A 22,358-nucleotide genomic window follows, 5' to 3' on the forward strand; every position below is an offset into this window, starting at 1 on the left:
ACAAGTCCTTTTGTGTCCAACAAGCCTCTTCTCCAATACAGCATATGAAGGCTCAATTCTTTGACTGTCCTTAATCTGAATATACGAAACCTCATTTGGTAGGAGTATACCCCATTCTGTCTACCTCTGTTCTCATCTGCTGACATGAAATCTTGTAATAATACTCAATTGTGGTTAACAATCCACCTGCCAATGCAGGGGACACGGGTTCAAGCCCTGGTCCACGAAGATCCCATGTGCCACAGAGCAGCTATGCCCTTGTGCCACAACTACTGAGCCTGCGCTCTCGAGCCCACAAGCCACAACTACTGAGCCCATGTGCCACAACTACTGAAGCCCACACGCCTAGAGCCCGTGCTCCTCAACAAGAGAAACCACAATGAGAAGCGTGCACACCACAACGAGTAGCCCCCGCTTACCGCAACTAAAGAAAGCCCGCGCGCAGCAACGAAGACCCAACACAGCCAAAAATAAATAAATAAATTTATTAAAAAAAAAAAAAAATCAAGCAGCACTTAAAAAAAAAAAACTCAATTATATGGTGGCCAACCGAAAGATCCAACATAGGCTTATATACTCTTATTCATATTATTTAAAAGAAAACACAGAATTCTAAGCTTCTCTGAGAATTTATAAACCCCTGAAAATATGTCCGAACATCTCCAGGGACCTAAAAATCATTAGAAAAACACTTATCTCTCCAACAGAGGTTTTATCACTCCCTTTTTATACCTTTAATCTTCCCCTCTTCAATATCTCTTTCCTCTCAACCGACAACATACTACCTTTAAAAACAACCAAAAAACTTCTATGGTTTTCTGCTATCCCTCAAGATACTACTCCTTCCCTTCAAAACCAAATTTCTTTATTGATTTACATACATTATTTATTTACATTCACTGCCTCCATTTGCCTGTCTCCACTCATCACATATCCATTACAATATGGCTTTTGTTCCAAACACTTTCTGAAACTATTCTCTTTTAAGTATTACCAATACTTGCAAACTATAATGTTCCAGCAGCTTCTTCTTGACTTCCTGACTTATCTGAAGTACTTCAGGGCCAAAGGGCTTAGCCAAGGGACTCAACTACAAGTTTTTCAAGATCCCTTCCATCAGTCATAAAATGTTTTTGAAGTCATACTGTTTGACTTAAAACCCAAACAAGAGAAAGTTCCTGCCTTTGTATGCCACAGTTTAGTGAAGGAGACTCAGGTAAATAGATAAAATATAAAGAGTATAGCTGAACAGCCTGAGGGAGAATTAATGGTCTCATCTTACACTTCATCACAATGAAAAGGAATCAGAAAGAATGAAAAAATTTCTTTGTTTTTCTAAAGAATGTAAGTATAGCCGGTCAGAAGGTCTAGGGCTCCCTTTATTAATTTCCAAGGACTGCTATAACAAAGTACCACAAACACTTAAAACAACAGAATTTATTGTCTCACAACCTGGAGACCAGAAGTTCAAAATCAAGACGTCAGCAGGGCCATGCTCTCTCTGAAGGATCTGTGGGAGAATTATTCCGTGCCCCTTTCTAGCTTCTGGTGGTTGCCAGCAATCCTTGGTGCTCCTAGGCTTGCAGCTGGATTACTCTGATCTCTGTCTCCACTGTCACAAGGCCTTTTTCCCTCTGTATTTCTATGTCTCTCTCCTCATAACCAGCCATTGGATTTGTTAGGGGAACCACTGACCAAAAACTGCCCACCCTGGCCAGGCACCACAGTAACCATCTGCATGAGCTGTTTTCCAAAAGGAGGTCCTGGTAAGGAACATGGAACTAACAAGCCACCACCAACCAGAAGAATTCGGGAAAGGTCAAAAGGAGACGCCAGCCCATATGTCCTACCAACCTCCCAGAATCCTCCTCGCTGGACTCCTTCTTGGCTGAGCCATGCGTGCACCACCAGGAAGGACCCTGAGTCAGAATGATTGGCCAGAGACTAATCCAGAAACTAATCCCATCAGCATAAAACCCGGGACTGTGAGCCACGTGGCACAGCAGTCCTCCTGGGTTCCCTTTCCCTCCTGCTCTCCACGCGGGTGCTCCTTCCCACTAAAGTCTCTTGCTTTGTCAGCACGTGTGTCTCCTCGGACATTTCATTTCCAAGTGTTAGACAGAAGCCCACTCTCGGGCCCTTGGAAGCGGTCCCCCTTCCTGCAACAGATTTAGGGTCCACCCTAATCCAGTATGACCTCAACAGACTTGATGAGACTTGAAGTGCGCAGTAAAATTCAATAGAGTGAAAATGTACTTACTAGGGCTCTTTTGGTTGTTAAGAAACCAAACTTAAACTAGCTTAAGTAAAAATGGTTTTCCTGATGAACTAGATATTAAATATTATGAATTACTGTTAATCTTGTTTGGTGTAATAATGTGGTTATATAGGAGAAAACATTTATTTTAAGATATACATGCTGAAGTATTTAGAGGTGAAGTGGCATGGTATCTGCAACTTATTTTCAAATGGTCCAGAAAAAAAAAAATTGCATACACGGGGCGGGGCTGGGTGGGGAGGGACAAATGAGGCAGAATGTTAACAACTATTGAATTTATGATGATAACTGGATTATTCTTTCAACCTCTCTATATGTAGGAAATTTTTCAAAATAAAAAGGTAACCGGAAATGAGGACATATTTTAACTGGGACATGCAGGCTTGGACCTGACTTCAAGGTGGATTAGACCTGGAATTGAAAGAATGTCAAAAGGTGAATATATACTATACAGGTCTTTCATCTCCATACTTTTCTATATACAACATTCCTCTCCAGCAATCACCATGGAAAGCAAGATGTTTCTCACAATGCTCTTTTCCCCAGTTAACCTCTTTCTAAATGAGAGGCAGGAGGGTATCAGGAGGTTGGCACAGGTTCCCCAGTCCAGTGAATGTACTAAAAAAGAGAAGAGATTAAGGGATTAAAGGTTGAGTAAATTAACTCTCTCTTCAATTTATTTTAACTCTTAACTCCCTTCTCATATTTAACAGGGAACAGAATGAGAAACTATAGTAGAATGCAAAAAAAGCCCCAAATCAGTAACATGAAATGTATTATATTCTAGAGTCTAAATATCATTCTCTGGTGAAGAGATTAGCTACCAAGATAGAAAAGAAACAGGCATAGATGGATCATTATCCATCACAGGCTTGACAGTAGAGAAAAAAGTCTGGGAAAATAGGATATTCACCTAACGAAGATGGAAGGAAGAAAAGAGAAAAGGAGGGAGGTAAGGAGGAAAGTAATAAAGAGAGAGCAAATCCGTGAAACAGGGCAGAAGCTAAACTGCCATACCCAGAGCTGTCTCTAGGGATCTCCCTAAATTGATACCACCAAAAGCCCTTCTCAACTTCATCCTGACACTTGTTACAAATTTGAGAGCACGTAAATGGTATTAAGGATCCTGGCCAGTTGGGAAAAATCAGAAGTCCCTTCTGCCCCACAAGAAATGAACCCATTTATATGTAAAACGTATTAATTATCACAAAGCTCCAAAACTTCCTTCAAAAGGGTTAAGCGTTTAAGGCACTTTGTTGATTTGCACTGGTATCTTAAAATAGTAGTTATATTCTATAGACCAGCAAATGAGGCTCTCTCCCTGACACTCCTTATTCAACCAAAAAATAAAATGTTATTTAGAAAAATGTAGTCTTAATGGTGCCTTTCACAGGCCAAATAAACATCCATGAACATCCTAGATAAATTTTAATTACCTGAAAAATACTAATCTCTTACAGATGCAAAAAGAACCATAGCCATTATTTTAACTCAATTCAACTTGTTAAATGCTTGGTTTTCCTGCAATTATATACTTTCATAATTCAAATCTAACTGATTTTAACTTACTCCAATGGACTAAAATGAATCAACAGTTTTACTCATTTAAAGTTCACCACTCCTTTTAGTGCTGTTAATGCATTTTAAAACTTTTTTAAAAATCAAATCTTTAGAACTTCCCTGGTTGCTCAGTGGTTAAGAATCCACCTGCCAATATAGGGGACATGGGTTCAAGCCCTGGTCCAGGAAGATCTCACATGCCACGGAGCAATTAAGCCTATGCGCCACAATTACTGAGCCCATGCACTAGAACCGCAAGCCACAACTACTGAGCCCACGTGTCACAACTACTGAAGCCCACACGCCTAGAGCCTGTGCTCTGCAACAAGAAGCCACTGTAATGAGATGCCCGTGCACTGCAACAAACAGTAGCCCCCACTCACCGCAACTAGAGAAAGCCCACATGCAGCAACGAAGACCCAATGCAGCCAAAAATAAATAAGTAAAAATAAGTAAATTTAAAAGAAAATCTTTAAACACAATTTATTTTGCTACTTGAGGTAAAGACCATTATTTGACCAATAAGTTTACAATGAATAACCTTAGACATATGCCTACTACAAAATGCAAGATTTGAATGATGTGGTTATTAATCCATCATTAAAGATAAATTACGACAACAAAAAATCTGAATTGCCAGCGACCTAGTGGTATTACATCAACTATTTTCAAATATAACATATTCATTCTTGTAAATAATCAATTTAAATAATACTGTAATAAGCCTGGTCAAGTATAAACCTGAACAGTCTTACCTGTATGATGTGGGTCTGATGTTGTCTTTGCAGATGCTTCCAAACAATATTTTTCCCTGTAATTATCCTCATGATTAATTCCTCTAGAACTTTCTTCAGCAGGCAGATTAAAACTGCATATTCTGGGATCATTTTGTGACTGCAAAAAAGTATTCTTATTTGCAGCAACCTAAAAGAACAAAATATGTATTTTATGCTGATATTAAACTTAATTTCCCATATTTTTACATAATAGATTCCTAATTTAAAATGTGAGCTACTAGTTTCTCATACCTAAATGGGGAATATTTAAAAATAAAAATTATAATTTTTATTGTTTTTTAAGCTACTTTTATTACATAATAAAAGCTGAAAGACATCACAGAATGAAAATTATGCTTACAATTATAGTGTATTTTAAGCAACATATCAAATGAGGTTTTAAACAAGTCACAATATGCCATTCTCAGTCAACTGCTTTTATTCTTGCTAAATTTCTCAATATTAAAAGAAACACTTAAATATTGTTCATTTAAGTGTGATAATGATACCTGCACTGTATTGTTGTTTTAACAGTACCTTATGTTTTAAAGGCAAATACTAAAATATTTACAAATGAAAAGATATTCCTGGAATCTGCATCAAAATAATGAGAGGGGAAGAAGGGGGGAGGGAGCTGGAGAGGAAAAAATGAAGCAAGAACAATTGTCATAAACTGACAATTGTTGAAGCTGGATGATGGGTACATGGGGGTCCTTCATAAACTCTTTTCTCTATTTTTGTATATGTATTAGCTTTCTGTTGCTGCTGTAACAAATTACAAGAAACTTAGTGGCTTAAAGCAACACAAATTTATTTTATAATTTTGTAAGTTTGAACTCTCACTTGGCTCTTAATGGACTAAAATCAAGGTAATCAGCAGGGCAGCATTTCTTTCAGGAGGTTCTAAGGGAGAAAACATTTCCTTGACTTTTCAAACTTCTAAAAGCTACCCACATTCCTTGGCTTGTGGCCCCATTCCTCTACTTCAAAGCCAGTTCCTCTGCATCTCTCTGCCCCTGCTTCCTTAATCACATCTCTTTCTCTAACCCTCTCATCTGTCTCCCTCTTCTACTTTTAAGGACCTCTGTGATTATACTGGGCCCATCTGGATAATCCAGGATGACCACCCCCCACCCCATCTCAAGGTCCTTAACATTAATCACCCAGTCAAAGTCCCTTTTGCCACGTGAGGTAACATACTCACAGGTTCCAGGGATTAGGACATGGACATCTTTGGAAGGCCATTTTTCTGCTTACCATAGTATGTTTGAAATGTTTTTTAAATAACAACTCACAGTAACAGACACAGTCATCATATCTCTATAAATATTCATTATAATAAATTTCAGAGACATTCAAAAACCTATCTGATAAGATTTTAAAGTAAGTCAGGTGAGGGAGGAGTCAAGATGGTGGTGTGGGAAGATGCAGAGTTAGTGTCTCCCCACAACTAGGGTGCCTGCTGGCCGCTGGTGGGGGATTTTGACCCCCAAGGAGACGGGAGGAACCCCAAGGTGAACCAGTAGGACAGAGGGGTACCGAGGGGGGAGAAGTGGAGGCCAGACAAGATCAGCGCCTCTGAGGCCAGGGAGATCAGGAGAGGCAGGTAGGACGGACTCTCCGGGAGAGCGGGTGAGGAGCAGAGGGCAATTGTATGGCCCTCTTGGGCAGGGGAGGCTGCTGAGCTCCCAGGCCGGTCCCCTGCCCTCCAAGGCCCCCCCTTTTCCTGTCCTCCCCCCAGCACCGGCTGCATTGGTCCTGGGGCATAGGAGGGAGACTAGGGAGATCAGGAGAGGCAGGCAGGAAGGGCCCTCCCAGACCGGAGGAGCAGGAGAGAAGAGGAGGGTGTTTGCCCCACCCACTCAACCCCAGAAAGCCTGCTAGGCTCCCAGGTGCGGTTCCCTGCCCTCTGAGACCGGGGTTGGGGGCACAACTGGGCCCCTTCTGTTCCTTGAGCCTAATCCGCACTGCCAGGGCCTTTTCCAGCCCTGTGAGTCTAGATCATGGGCCAGGCCCACCACCCAAACTTCGCCCTTGCTTAGGCCCTGCTCTCCACAGCCAAGGCCTCGCCCACCCTTTTTTTCTTCCTTTCCCTCCTCCTCTTTTTTACTCTTGTGGTACTGATGTACCTTCTGGTTGTTGATTCATCTATATTTTTATTTTTACATTCTTTCTAACATATCTGTTAGTCTCCTAGTCTAATTTTATTTTCTACTTTGTTATTTTTCTCTCTTTTAGTTTTTTGCCACCACGCACGGCTTGCAGGATCTTGATTCATGAGCCTGGGGCTGGGGGAAGCTCCTTCAGTGGGAGCTCCGAGTCCGAACCACTGGACTAACAGAGAATCTCTGACCCCAGGGCATATTCATTGGCGTGAGGTCTCACAAAGTTCCTCATCTCAGCACCAAGACCCAGCTCTACCCAAGAGTCTACAAACTCCAGTGTTGGAAGCCTCAGGCCGAACAACGAGTAAAACAGGAACACAATCCCACTCATTAAAAAAAAAAAAAAAAAAAAAAAGAGAGAGAGAGAGAGATGGCAAAAAAGAATGTCACAGATGAAGAAGCAAGGTAAAAACCTACAAGACCAAATAAATGAAGAGGAAATAGGCAATCTACCTGAAAAAGAATTCACAGTAATGATAGCAAAGGTGATCCAGAATCTCAGAAATAGAATGGAAGCATGGATTGAGAAAATACAAGAAATGTTTAACAAAGATCTAGAAGAACTAAAGAACAAACAAAGAGAGATGAACAACACAATAACTGAAATAAAAAATACACTAGAAGGAAGCAATAACAGAATAATGGAGGCAGAAGAACGAATAAGTGAGTGGGAAGACAAACTGGTGGAAATAACTGTCGAGGAGCAGAATAAAGAAAAAGAATGAAAAGAATTGAAGACAATCTCAGAAACCACTCGGACAACACTAAACGCACCAACATTTGAATTATAGTGGTCCCAGAAGAAGAAGAGAAAAAGAAAGGGTCTGAGAAAATATTTGAAGAGATTATAGTCGAAAACTTCCCTAATGTGGGAAAGGAAATAGTCACCTGAGTCCAGGAAGCAAAGAGAATCCCATACAGGATAAACCTTATGAAAAACACACCAAGAGACATATTAATCAAACTAACAAAAATTAAATTCAAAGAAAAAATATTAAAAGCAGCAAGGAAAAATACAAAAATAACATACAAAGGAATCCCCATAAGGTTACCAGCTAATTTTTCAGTGGAAACTCTGCAGGCCAGAAGGAAATGGCAGGATATACTTAAAGTGATGAAAGAGAAAAAATCTACAACCAAGATTACTCTCCCCAGCAAAGATCTCATTCAGATTCGATGGAGAAGTCAAAAGCTTTTCAGACAAACAAAAGCAAAGAGAATTCGGCACCACCAAACCAGCTTTAAAACAAACACTAAAGAAACTTTTCTAAGTGGGAAACAAAAGAGAAGAAAAACACCCACAAAAACAAACCCAAAACAATTAAGAAAATGGTAATTGCAACATATGTATCAATAATAACCCTGAAGGTAAATGGATTAAATGCCCCAACCAAGACACAGACTGGCTGAATGGATACAAAAACAAGACCCATATATATGCTGTCTATAAGAGACCCACTTCAGACCTAGGGACACATACAGACTGAAACTGAAGGGATGGAAAATGATATTCCATGCAAATAGAAATCAAAAGCAAGCTGGAGTAGCAATGCTCACATCAGATAAAATAGACTTTAAAATAAAGACTATTACAGGAGATAAGCAGGGACCCTACATAATGATCAAAGGATCAATCTGAGAAGATATAACAATTATAAATGTTTATGCACCCAACATAGGTGCACTCTAATACATAAGGCAAATGCTAACAACCATGAAGGGAGAAATCTACAATAACACCATAATAGTAGGGGACATTAACACCCCACTTACACCAATGGACAAATCATCCAAACAGAAAATAAATAAGGAGACACAAGCTTTAAATGACACAATAGACCAGATAGATCTAATTGATATTTGTAGGACATTCCACCCAAAAGTGGCAGAATACACTTTCTTCTCAAGTGCACATGGAACATTCTCCAGGATAGATCACATCTTGGGTCACAAATCAAGCCTCAGAAAATTTAAGAAAATTGAAATCGTATCAAGCATCTTTTCTGACCACAACGCTATGAGATTAGAAATCAATTACAGGAAAAAAAACTGTAAAAAACACAAATACATGGGTGCTAAACAGTGCGCTACTAAATAACCAAGAGATCACTGAGGAAATCAAAAAATACACAGAAACAAATGACAACAAAAACACGATGACCCAAAAGCTATGGGATGCAGCCAAAGCAGTTCTAAGAGGGAAGATTACAGAAATTTAATCTCACCTCAAGAAACAAGAAAAATCTCAAATAAACAATGTAACCTTACACCTAAAGCAACTAGAGAAGGAAGAACAAAGAAAACACAAAGACAGTAGAAGGAAAGAAATTATAAAGATCAGAACAGAAATAAATGAAATAGAAATGAAGAAAACAATAGCAAAGATCAATAAAACTAAAAGTTGATTCTTTGAGAAGATAAAATTGATAAACCTTTAGCCAGACTCATCAAGAAAAAAAGGGAGAGGATGCAAATCAATAAAATTAGAAATGAAAAAGGAGAAATCACAACTGACACTGCAGAAATACAAAGGATTATAAGAGACTACTACAAACAATTATATGCCAATAAAATGGACAACCAAGAAGAAATGGACAAATTCTTGGAAAGGTACAATTTTCCAAGACTGAACCAAGAAAAATTAGAAAATATAAACAGACCCATCACAAGTAATGAAATTGAAACTGTGATTAAAAATCTTCCAACAAACAGAAGTCTAAGACCAGATGGCTTCACAGGCAAATTCTATCAAACGTTTAGAGAAGAGCTAACACCGATCCTCCTCAAACTCTTCCAAAAAACTGCAGAGGGAGAAACTCCCAAATTCATTTTACGAAGCCACCATCACCCTGATACCAAAACCAGGCAAAGACGCCACAAAAAAAGAAAACTACAGGCCAATATCACTGATGAACATAGATGCAAAAATCCTGAACAAAATACTAGCAAACAGAATCCAACAGCACATTAAAAGGATCATACACCATGATCAAGTGGGATTTATCCCAGGGATGCAAAGATTCTTCAATATACGTAAATCAATCAATGTGACACACCACATTAACAAACTGAAGAATAAAAACCATATGATCATCTCAATACATGCAGAAAAAGCATTTGACAAAATTCAACACCCATGTATGATAAAAACTCTCCAGAAAGTGGGCATAGAGGGAACATACCTCAACATAATAAAGCCCATATGCAACAAACCCACAGCTAACATCATTCTCAATGGTGAAAAACTGAAAGCATTTCCTCTCAGATCAGGAAGAAGAACAGTATGTTCACTCTCGCCACTATTATTCAACATAGTTTGGAAGTCCTAGCCACAGCAATCTAAGAAGAAAAAGAAATACAAGGAATCCAAATTGGAAAGGAAAAAGTGAAACTGTCACTGTTTGCAGATGACATGACACCATACATAGAAAATCCTAAAGATGCGACCAGAAAACTACTAGAACTAATCAATGAATTTGGTAAGGTTGCAGGATACAAAATTAATGCACAGAAATCTCTGGCATTCCTATACACCAACAACAAAAAATCAGAAAAAGAAATTAAGGAAACAATCCCATTTACCACTGCAACAAAAAGAATAAAATTCCTAGGAATAAACCTCCCTAAGGAGGTGAAAGACTTGTACTCAGAAAACTATAAAACACAGATGAAAAGAACTCAAAGATTACATAAACAGGCGGAGAAATATACCATGTTCTTGGATTGGAAGAATCAATATTGTGAAAATGACTATCCTACCCAAAGCAAGCTACAGATTCAGTGCAATTCCTATCAAACTACCAATGGCATTCTTCACAGAATTAGAACAAAAAATCTTACAATTTGTATGGAAACACAAAAGACCCCAAATAGCCAAAGCAATCTTGAGAAAGAAAAACGGAGTTGGAGGAATCAGGCTCCCCAACTTCAAACTATACCACAAAGCTACAGTAATCAAGTCAGTATGGTACTGGCACAAAAAAAGAAATATAGATCAATGGTACAGGATAGAATGCCCAGAGATAAACCCAGGTACATATGGGCACCTAATTTACGACAAAGGAGGCAAGAACCTACAATGGAGAAAAGACAGCCTCTTCAATAAGTGGTGCTGGGAAAACTGGACAGCTACATGTAGAAGAATGAAATTAGAACACTACCTAACACCATAAACAAAAATAAACTCAAAATGGATTAGAGACCTAAATGTAAGACCAGGCACTATAAAACTTTTAGACGAAAACAAGGAAAAACACTCTTTGACATAAATCACAGCAAGATCTTTTTTGACCCACCTCCTAGAGTAACAGAAATTTTGTGCTACAAATAAAACCATCAAGAAAGTGAAAGGCAAAAACAGAATGGGTGAAAATATTTGCAAATCATATATCTGATAAGCGACCTATGTTTAGAATATACAAAGAACCCTTACAACTCTATAATAAAAAGCAAATAATCCAACTTAAAAAAAGGACAGGGCTTCCCCGGTGGCGCAGTGGTTGAGAGTCCGCCTGCCGATGCAGGGGACACGGGTTCATGCCCCGGTCCAGGAGGATCCCACATGCTGCGGAGCGGCTGGGCCTGTGAGCCGTGGCCGCTGGGCCTGTGCGTCCGGAGCCTGTGCTCCGCGACGGGAGAGGCCACAACAGTGAGAGGCCCGCATACCGCAAAAACAACAAAAACAGAAACAAAAAAAACATACGTCTACACAACAATTTATACACTAATATTCATCAGCATTATTCATAATACCTAAAAAATTTTAAAAATGGAAACAAACCAAACATCCATCAACCGACAGATGGAAAAATAAAATACGGTATATTAATAAAATGAAATATTATTCAGTGTGGCAAGCAGAATAATGCCTCCCGAAGGTGTCTACACCCTAATTCCCAGAACCTGTGGATATGTTACCTTATGTGGCAGAAGACTCTTTGCAGGTGCAATTAAGGTTAAGGACCTTGAAATAGAGAGATTGTCCTGAATTATCCAGGCAGGCCCAATCTAACCAAATGAGTTCCAGTTTCAGAGAACCAAAAAGATGGCAATATAAGAACTCAAACCGCTATTACCAATTTTGAAAACGTAGGAAGGGGACCATGAGCAAAGGAATGTAGGTGGTCTGTAGAATCTAGAAAAGGCAAAGGAAACATTCTTTTTTTTTTTGCGGTACGTGGGCCTTTCACTGTTGTGGCCTCTCCTGTTGCGGAGCACAGGCTCTGGACGCGCAGGCTCAGCAGCCATGGCTCACAGGCCCAGCCGCTCCGCGGCATGTGGGATCTTCCCGGACCGGGGCACGAACCTATGTCCCCTGCATCGGCAGGCAGACTCTCAACCACTGCACCACCAGGGAAGCCCAGGAAACATTCTTAAAACCTCCAGAAATAAATGCAACCCTGCCAACACCTTGATCTTAGCCCAGTGAGACCCACGTTGGGCTTCTGACCTACAGATCTGTAAGATAATACATTTGCATTATTTTCCTTTTTTTAAAATATTTACTTATTTGGCTGCATCGGTTCTTAGTTGCAGCACATGGAATCTTTCGTTGCGGTGCACAGGCTCTTCGTTGCAGCGCGTGGGCTTCTCTCTAGTTGTGGTGCGTGGGTTCAAGAGAGCGCGGACTCAGTAGTTGTGTAGTTGTGGTGTGTGAGCTTAGTTGCCCTGAAGCATGTGGGATCTTAGTTCTCTGACCAGGGATCGAATCCACGTCTCTTGCATTGGAAGGCAGAATCTTAACCACTGGACCACCAGGGAAGTCCCACATTTGCATTGTATTAAGTCACTAAATTTCTGGTAATCTGTTACAGCAGCAATAGAAAACTAATACATTCAGCAATAAAAAGAAATGAATTACTGATACATGCTACAATGTAGATGAGCCTTTTGAAAAACACTACGCTAACTGAAAAAAGTGAGTCACAAAAGGCCACATGTGTGATTTCATTTATATGAAATGTTCATAATAGGTAAATATATAGAAACAGAAAGTAGATTAGTGGTTGCTAAGGGCTGGGGGATTTTGATGGGCTGATGTGTATGAGGTCTCTTTCTGGAATGATAAAAATGTTCTTTTGGTGAGCATTGCACAACTCTGAACATACTAAAGACAACTGAATTGTAGTAGGTAGACTACAGGTATGTGAATTGTATTTAAATAAAGCTGCTTGTACAAAAAGAAACCTTATTTAAAATTAAAAACTATGCTTACATAGTTTTCTCCTTATATTGTGGCCAGAATTCTAAAGGAGTGTAGGATAAAACAAACAGATGCAGGCCAAAAAACAGAGTCAAAAATCAATAGATGTTTTCAACAACAAAAAGACAAAACACCAGTTAAAAGCCAAGGACTTGAACAGATATTTCTCCAAAGAAGATAAGCAAATGGTCAATAAGCACACGAAAAGATGCTCAGCATTACTAGTCATTAGGAAAATGCAAATCAAGACCACAATGAAATGCCACTTCACACCAACAATAATGGCCATAATCAAAACAAAACAAAAAAAACAACAGCAATGAAAACAGAAAATAACCAGTGTTGCTGAGGATGTGGAGAAACTGGAACCCTCATACATGGCTGGTGGGAATGTAAAATGGTTCAGTAGCTATGGAAACAATTTGGTAGTTCCTCAAAAAATAAACACAGAATCACCATATGATCTAGCAATTCCACTCCTAAGTATATACACAAGAGAACTGAAAACAGGTACCCAAACAGAAACTTGTATGCCAGTGTTCACATCAGCATTATTCATAATAGCCAAAAAGTGGAAACAACTCAAGTATTTATCAATAAATGAGTGAATAAACAAAATACAGTATATACATATACAACTGAATACTACTTAGCCATACAAAGCACTGATGTTCTGATACCTGCTACAACATGAATGATCCTGAAAACGTCAGGCTAAATGAAATAAGCCAGAGACAACAGGGCAAATATTTATGATTCCATTTATATGAGGTACCTAGGGTAATCAAATCCATGGAGACAGAAAGTAGAATAGTGATGACCGGAGGGGAGAGCAGGGAATTATTCCCTAATGGTTACAAAGTTTCTGTTTAGAGTAATGAAAAAGTTTTGAACACAGACAGTGGTGATTTTTGCACAACAGTGTGAACGAAATTAATGCCACCTACCTGCATGCTTAAAAATGGTAAAATGGCAAATTTTATGTTATACATATCTTACCATAATAAAAAAAATAGAAGAAATATTAGTAGACTTTAATCTCCATAACATAAATGAATCAGAGAACTGTAGAGTAGCAGAAGTGTGGACTGCCCATTTTATATATGCTCTATATAACCTTTATATAACTTCTATATACCTAAGACTAAAACAATCCTTCATATTAGTAGTAAAGAATATATATTAAGACTGTTTCGGGGGCTTCCCTGGTGGCACAGTGGTTAAGAATCCACCTACCAGTGCAGAGGACGCGGGTTTGATCCCTGGTCTGGGAAGATCCCACATGCCGTGGAGCAACTAAGCCCATGTGCCACAACTACTGAGCCTGCACTCTAGAGCCCACGAGCCACAACTACTGAAGCCTGTGTGGCTAGAGCCTACGCTCCGCAACAAGAAGCCACCGCAATGAGAAGACTGCACACCACAATGAAGAGTAGCCCCTGCTCGCCGCAACTAGAGAAAGCCCGCGCGCAGCAACGAAGACCCAACGCAGTCAAAAATAAACAAATAAATTTATAAAAATTAATAAAACTAAAAAACAAAAAAGACTGCTTCGGGACTTCCCTGGTGGTCCAGTGGCTGGGAGTCCGCCTTCCAATGCAGGGGGCGTGGGTTCGATCCCTGGTTGGGGAACTGGGATCCCACATGCTGCAACTACTGGGCCTGCGCACCCTGGAGCCCTCATGCCACAACTAGAGAGACGACCGCTTGCCGCAGCAAAAGAACCCCACAGGCCACAAAGAAGATCCCGCGTGCCGCAACTAGGACCTGACGCAACCAAGTAAATAAACAAATAAATAAATAATGTAGATTTGTTTAAAAAAAAAGACTGTTTCGAGCACTTACTTTTTACAAGCATAAATGAAAGGAAGTGTCCAGAACACTGATATAAAGCCTTATTTATATGTTTTCTCTTTAAGTTGCCTTAAAGTTTTCACTTATTTATGTGTTACCTTTAAAAAGAACACTGATCAGAACAACTTTTTTTTTAACAAGAATCTCCACCCCTTCCCTTGCAGAGGTATTTTTCACTGTTAACAAAAGTTTATTTTACAGACCTAACCCAAGTTTATTTTATGTCGTTCCTTTAAAATATATATATTTAGTCATTATTTCTAAGGTTTTTAGAAGAATTTATCAGAGATACTGAAAATTCCTATAGGCATTAAGTATTACTACCTGTTTAAATGGCACTTTTTAAAAAATACATGCTTCTCTAGATTATACTTCCTTTACTGTTTTGTTTTGTCTTTTTACCTCAGATAATTTTATATCTGAATTCAGCTTTGTAACCTCTTCATTAGGACTTGGATTACTTCTTGCTGGCGGTATAAATTTTGGCTTTTTGAAGGGATTCCCTTGCAACTGACTTGGTGCTGCCGATCGTCTCATATTCAGCAGTATTAACCTGAAAAATACCCAAAACAAAAATGATCTAGTCATAAGTCAGATTAGAATCACCTCCAAGTATATATCATCACTACAATCATGACATCTTAAAAAATATAAGAGAATAGACCTGTAAAAAGCCTTAGGAAACAAATTCAACAGCTGGTAACATTTTATTTTCCATCATAAAAGGCTTCTGAAAATATTTAAGATTTAAATTACATGGTGTAAACCTGAGCATATATTGTATCAGTTTTGATAAAACTATAGATTAGATAATGATTCTATAGCCTTAAACTCAATTTACATAGTAGTTTCAAAAGAAACATAATTATTCACGGACATACATCCAACATGTTGCTTTTTTTCTATTCCATTAATCCATAAACTGCATGAGGGTAACAATCATTCTTGTTTTCTTCACCACTCTGTAAGCAGCTTCGACCACAAAGCCAGATACATTATAATCACTAAAGAATATTTTTGAATGAATGAATAAAATCCTGGCAATTAAAAGAACACATTTACAGTTCAATTTCCTTTTAAAACCATGGGATATTTTAAATATATAAATCAAGAGACTAGAACCAGGTTTCCAAACTTTTGCTCAATATTATTTCCACCAGGACAGGACAGGTGAGACAGATAAAAGCCAAGAACATTACATGCACACATCATGCTTCTGCAATGGACGGCAGTAAGCACTCTTATTCAAAGTAATCTCACAAAACACTACACAAGATATGGCATCAACAAGGATGTACATGGCTACCAAAATTATTTGTTTAATCCAGAAATTCCACTTCTGGGAATTTACTCTAAGGAATTACCAAAGATATACTCAAAGAATTATGTATAAGGGTAATCATGCCAATATTACTTATAGTAAGAGAGAAAAAAGGAAATTTGAATATCCATAACAAGGTACTAGACAAATAAGTTACATCACATCCACAAAATGGAACACACTCTCTTCATACACCACTAAAGTGGTGAGTAGTACTGCAGTTTCCCAAGCAAGCCATGTTCTCTTTTCCTCTAGGCCTTTGAACAAACTTTCCCCTATACAGTGTTGGGAATGCCTTTAGCATTTTCCTTTGCCTGATTGATTCCAATTTATCCTTTAGGACTCTTAACTATGAGCCCTCTTCATCTCTGCTCAAAGACTGGATTAGAGACCCTTCCTACGTGTGCACTACCCAAGCACTTTTCACACTGTAATGAAACTACCTATTAATTCACCCAAGCTGTAAACTCCTGACTCAGGCATGAAGTCTTACATTCCATTCATCACTATATTGCCAGTACCAACACAAGAAGGCATTCAGTATTTGTTATATAAATAATTCTACAGCCATTAATGGGGAAAAAAATCACATTTTAAAAGAATGTTTAGGGACTTCCCTGGTGGCGCAGTGGATAAGACTCTGCGGTCCCAATGCAGGGGGCCCAGGTTCGATCAATGGTCAGGGAACCAGATCCCACATCATGCCGCAACTAAGAGTTTGCATGCCACAACTAAGGAGCCCACCTGCCACAACTAAGACCCAGTGCAACCAAATAAATAAATATTTAAAAAATAATAAAAACTGGTATCAAAAATACTTCCAAGTTAGTAATAAAAATAAGTCCTTAAATTTAAAAAAATAAAAGAATGTTTAATGATGTGAAATGTTTTTTATATATCAAATAAAAAATGGCTATAGAAAGCAATTTTAGCAAGGCTGCAAGATACCAGGTTAATACCCAAAAGTCAATTGTCTTCCAACATACCAGCAATGAATAAGTGGAATTTGAAATTAAAAACACAATACCATTTACATCAGCACCCCATAAAAATGAAACACTTAAGTGTAATCTAACAAAACATGTATAAGATCTATGTGGGGAAAAACTATAAAACTCTGCTGAGTGAAATCAAAGAACTAAATAAATGGAGAGATTCCATGTTCATGGATAGAAAGACTAAATATTGTTAAGATGTCAGTTCTTCTCAACTTTATAGATTAATACCATCCCAACTAAAATCCCAGCAATTTATTTTGTGGATATCAAAACACTGATTCTAAAGTTTATATGGAGAGGCAAATGACCCAGAAGAGCCAACACAATATGGAAAGAAGAGAACAAAGAGAACTGATAATACCTGACTTTAAGACTTAACATATAGCTACAGTCATCAAGACAGTGTGGTATTGGTGAAATAGACAAATGAATCAACAGAATAGAATAGAGAGCCAGAAATAGACCCACATAAAGACAGTCTTTGACAAAGGAGCAAAGGCAATACAATGGAGCAAAGATAGTGTCTTCCACAAATGGTGCTAAGACAACTGGACATTCACATCAAAGAAAATGAATCTAGAAACAGACTTTACACCCTTCACAAAAATTAACTTAAAATGAATCAGAGGCTTACATGTAAAACGCAAAGCTATAGAACTCCTAGAAGATAATATAGAAGAAAAGCCAGATGACCTTGGGTATGGTGATGACTTTTTAACTACAACACCAAAGGCACAATCCATGAAAGACGATAATTGATAATCTGGACCTGATTAAAATTAAAAACTTCTGCTCTGAAAAAAGGCAATGTCAAGGGAATGAAAAGACAAGCCACAGACTGGGAAAAAATATTTGCAAAAGGTGCATCTGATAAAGGACTATTATCCAAAACGTACAAAGAAATCTTAAAACTCAACAATAAGAAAACCCAGTTAAAAAGTGGGCCAAAGACCTTAAAAGACATATCACAAAAGATATACAGATAACAAATAAGTACATGGAAAGATGCTCCACATCATATGCCATCAAGAATGAAGAAAATCCAGAACACTGACAACACCAAATGCTGGTGAGGATGTGGAGCAGTAGGAAGTTTTGTTCATTGCTGGTGGGAATGCAAAATGGTGCATTCCAGCCACTCTGGAAAACATTTTAGCACATTTTAGCACTTTCTTGCAAAACTGAACATACTTTTAACATAAGATAACTCCTTTCAACAAAGAGTTGAAAATTTATGTCCACACAAAAACTTGCATACAAATAGTTATAGCAACTATAATTACAATTACGAATAGTAATTGCCAAACTTGAAAGCAACCAAGCATTCAGTAGGTGAATGGATAAATAAACTGTGGTGTATCCAGACCATGGAATGTTATTCCACACTTTAAAAAAAAAAAAGCTGTCAAGCCATGAAAAGACATGGAGGAACCAAAAATGTATATTACTAAATGAAAGAAGCAATCTGAAAAGGCTACATACTGTATGATTCCAACAATGTGACATCCTGAAAAACTATGGAGGCAAAACTATGGAGACATTAAAAAGATCAGTGGTTGCCAAGGGTTAGGGGAGGGGCAGGGATGCAAAGGCAGAGCAGAGAATTTTTTAAGGCAATGAAAATATTCTGTATAATGCCCTAATGATGGATACATGTCATTATATATTTGTCCAAATCCACAGAATGTAGAATGCCAAGAATGAATACTATTGTAAACTATGGACTTTGGGTGCTTATGTGTGTCAACTGTAAAAAAATGTACCATTCTGGTGAGGGATGCTGATAATGAGGGAAGGCAGGGATATATGGGAAATCTCCACCTTCCCCTCAACTTTGCTGTAAACCTAAAAGTGCTCTAAAAATAATAAGTTTTAATTTCACAAATGGCTACCAAACATGTTCAGCATCATTCCAATTTTATAAAAAAAAAAATAGTATGTGTGTTTGTACTTTTTAAAAGACTAGAAAGCAAAGGGGCATGAGGAACTTTTCGGGGTGACTGAGATAACCTGCATCAGATTGTAGTATGATTACAAGTTTGTCAAAACTCATCTAAGTATACGCATTGAATTATAAACTGTAAATTACACATCTATAAAGATTTTTAAAAGACTAGAAAAACACATGCCACAACATTAACACTGACTATGTCTAGATGTTAGAATTACCAGTAATTTTTTATTTTCTTCTGAGTTCTTTCCTACATATTTCCAATTTTCTACAAAAAAAAAAAAAAAAAAGAACTGCAGCCAATTAAGCTGTGACACGCCATCACTGATGGTTAGACATTTCCCAATTACAGCAACTTAAAAATGATGACATACATGAGTATTCGATAAATAACCAGGCTTTATATAGTTTGAGGGATTAGTAGTGGTATAAGAATTAATAAACAGAAACCTCAATTAAAATACAGACCAGAGGGCTTCCCTGGTGGCGCAGTGGTTAAGAATCTGCCTGCCAATGCAGGGTACACAGGTTCAAGCCCTGGTCCGGGAAGATCCCACATGCTGCAGAGCAAATAAGCCCATGCACCACAACTACTGAGCCTGTGCTCTAGAGCCCGTGAGCCACAACTACTGAGTCTGCGTGCCACAACTACTGAAGCCCGCGTGCCTAGCAACACACGCAGCAACAAAGACCCAAAACAGCCAAAAATAAAAATATATTAATTACTTAATTAAAATTTTAAAAAAACATGATGTCCACATCATGAAATTTAATAGGTTCCATTCTCTACATTTAGTCAGACCCGCCTGCAGACTGACACCTTTTTAAGAGGAACACTAGAAAAATACAGTAACTAGAAACTTTGGGCAAGCTATTTAAATGCTCTGTATATCAACTTCCTCATTTATAAAATAAAGAGAACAGACTAGCTGCTAAAACTTCTTTCAACACTCAATCCTAAGAATCACTACCTTAAACCCTTAAACTTTTCTACACCTAATACACAATGTCTAATTTTTCAACCCTTTATTTAACCTGTAAACTAAAGAAAATAATAATGAATTTGAGTATGCAGGCATGTGAGAAGCAGCACAGGGCAGTGGTTAAGAAAACACTCTGGAGTCAGCCTGCCTTGGCTTGATTTCTAGCTCTGCCATTTATATGTGACCTTAGGCATCCATCAAGCCATTTAACTTGTTGATGCATTTCAAAGTAAACTGCAGACATCAGTATATTTCCCCCTAAATGCTTCTGGATCCTTATTACTTCTTAAATTAGTGCTATTTGAGCCCTCTTCCCAGGCCCTAAAAATAACGCCCATTTGGCAGCCCTACTGTGATGCTCCAACATCTGTTACACTCTTAACACCTACTGCTTCTGTTCTCCCAAGTAAAATGGCAAATCCAGGCTGATGATACATCACAAGGCCTACAGTACTTGGCAATTTAATACACTGTACTGTGTAATAATTAAGAATACAGTTTTGGAGGCAAATGCCTGAATATAAATCTGGACTGACACTTCCAAGCATGTGATCTTGCACAGTTTACATAACCTCTTTGTGTCTCCCTTTCCTCATCTATGACAGGCGGTACAACAATAATTACTCATAAGATTGTTGGGAGGATTAAATGAAATACTTAAAGTACAAAGTCTGACACACAGTACGCACTCAATGTTACCTGTAATATTACTATCTATGATAATCATTATTAGATGTTTAATACATAAGGTCCTATAAGAGCAGAGATAACAAAGTTTCCGCGAGGGGGGTAGCAAAGGATGAAGTTCGACAAAGGGGATTATGACCAGAATCTGTGGATTCGGTTTGGCTTTGAAGGGGGGATGGGGTGCAACCATCAAACCTCTAGGATGAAAAAAAAAAACCTCTAGGACGCAAGAATGCAAATAAAACAGTCAAGAACCAGCAACGCACCTCCCCTGCTGTTTCTGCTTTTCGCCTTCTAACTACATTAGGTAGTAGTTATTTCACTTCGTGGCTTAAATCGCTCCTTTGATTTTGTGGCCCCGCTAAACCGGCCTACAAAAATCTTCCGTTACTTACTATTAATTAATACCGTGCAGGAGAGTGGAGATTAGTCCTGGGGAAAGAAACCCAAGCGCCACAGAAGCCGAGCGGGCTGACCGCAGTGCGGGCGCGGAAGCACCACCATCCGGAGTCGCCTCTCGCGTCGGCCTCCCCACCACAAACACACCCCCACGGCGCGCCCTCCGCCACCAGCCACCCCACGGCCAGCAGCGAAGGCGCCCCTCACACTTGAGACCCCTCCGCGCTCCCAGACCCGCAGGAGGCGGCCACAGGCGCTCCGCCGCCTTCCTTCCCTCCTCCGTCGGAGGCCTACTCCGGCGCCTCTCCCCTCTTTGTCCCACACAAGCCTACAGGCTGTCGCAGCCTCACAAGCCTCCCCCTCCAGGGACGCACCAGAGAGGATCCGAAGAACGCTACGCCACCAGCCAGGAGGAACCGGAGGAGACAGCGCTCCCTCAACGAAAGAGCGGCTCAAGGTTCCCGCCTCGGCGCTGCCAATTGCGGACGAGCCCATCGCGCGTGCGCACTACCTTACTTCCGCAGAGCCCAGTCCAGCTCGACTCTGATTGGACGACCTTATCGCATCACTGCGCAAGTGTTTTTGCCTTTCTCCTTGACCTCTGCCAAGTTTGATTCGGGATTATGGTTCAATTAGAAAAGTATTTATTTGCTGCCTACGGTCAGACATGATGTTCATGCTGAGGCTACAGACCACATCCTAGGACAGATGAGGCATATTTCTTAAATCTGAGAACATCTACATGGATATGTTCGTGCAGTTTGATGGTCTGTCTGCATTGTAAAAATATACAAATATAATGGATTTTTACCATATAGCTCCTAAATTATGCCGCATTTTAGGAATGAGGGAATTTCAACGACTTTGTTAATATGTTCCTTTTAGGTACCCAGCTGAAACTAGTTAGAAATACATAGGTGGTGGGCCCTTTAATGTAAAAGTATCCCCAAACCAGGTCACCGTCTGTTAATATGTAGAAAAATATTCCGGTTTGAACAAAACACTTTAAAACATGTGAATACAATAATTTTCATTATTTAGCATGATTTTCAAAAGAAATTAACTCTAAAAATACGTGAAGAATTACAGTATTAAATCTTACCAAATTGTAGTAGAGTAGCTATCTTTTTTATATAATAAATTGTTACAATTTTTTGGACTTTATTTTGGTAAACTCAGGAAGT

At 38.9% G+C, this 22,358-nt stretch overlaps 1 protein-coding gene across 1 annotated transcript in view; it reads right to left on the reverse strand.

Moving 5' to 3' along the window:
- RAD54B (RAD54 homolog B) overlaps nucleotides 1–21,691 on the reverse strand; it is a 97,295-nt gene extending 75,604 nt beyond the window's left edge. Inside the window, exons 1-3 of the mRNA XM_019925132.3 lie at nucleotides 21,549–21,691; nucleotides 15,238–15,388; nucleotides 4,594–4,762 (exon numbers count right to left, since the gene is read on the reverse strand). Coding sequence (XP_019780691.1) covers nucleotides 4,594–4,762; nucleotides 15,238–15,372 — 304 coding nt within the window. The 5' untranslated portion in view covers nucleotides 15,373–15,388; nucleotides 21,549–21,691. The remainder of the gene's footprint in view (nucleotides 1–4,593; nucleotides 4,763–15,237; nucleotides 15,389–21,548) is intronic.
- Nucleotides 21,692–22,358: the final 667 nt, after the last annotated feature.

The sequence above is a fragment of the Tursiops truncatus genome, chromosome 17, assembly GCF_011762595.2.
Source record: "Tursiops truncatus isolate mTurTru1 chromosome 17, mTurTru1.mat.Y, whole genome shotgun sequence".
NCBI lineage: Eukaryota > Metazoa > Chordata > Mammalia > Artiodactyla > Delphinidae > Tursiops > Tursiops truncatus.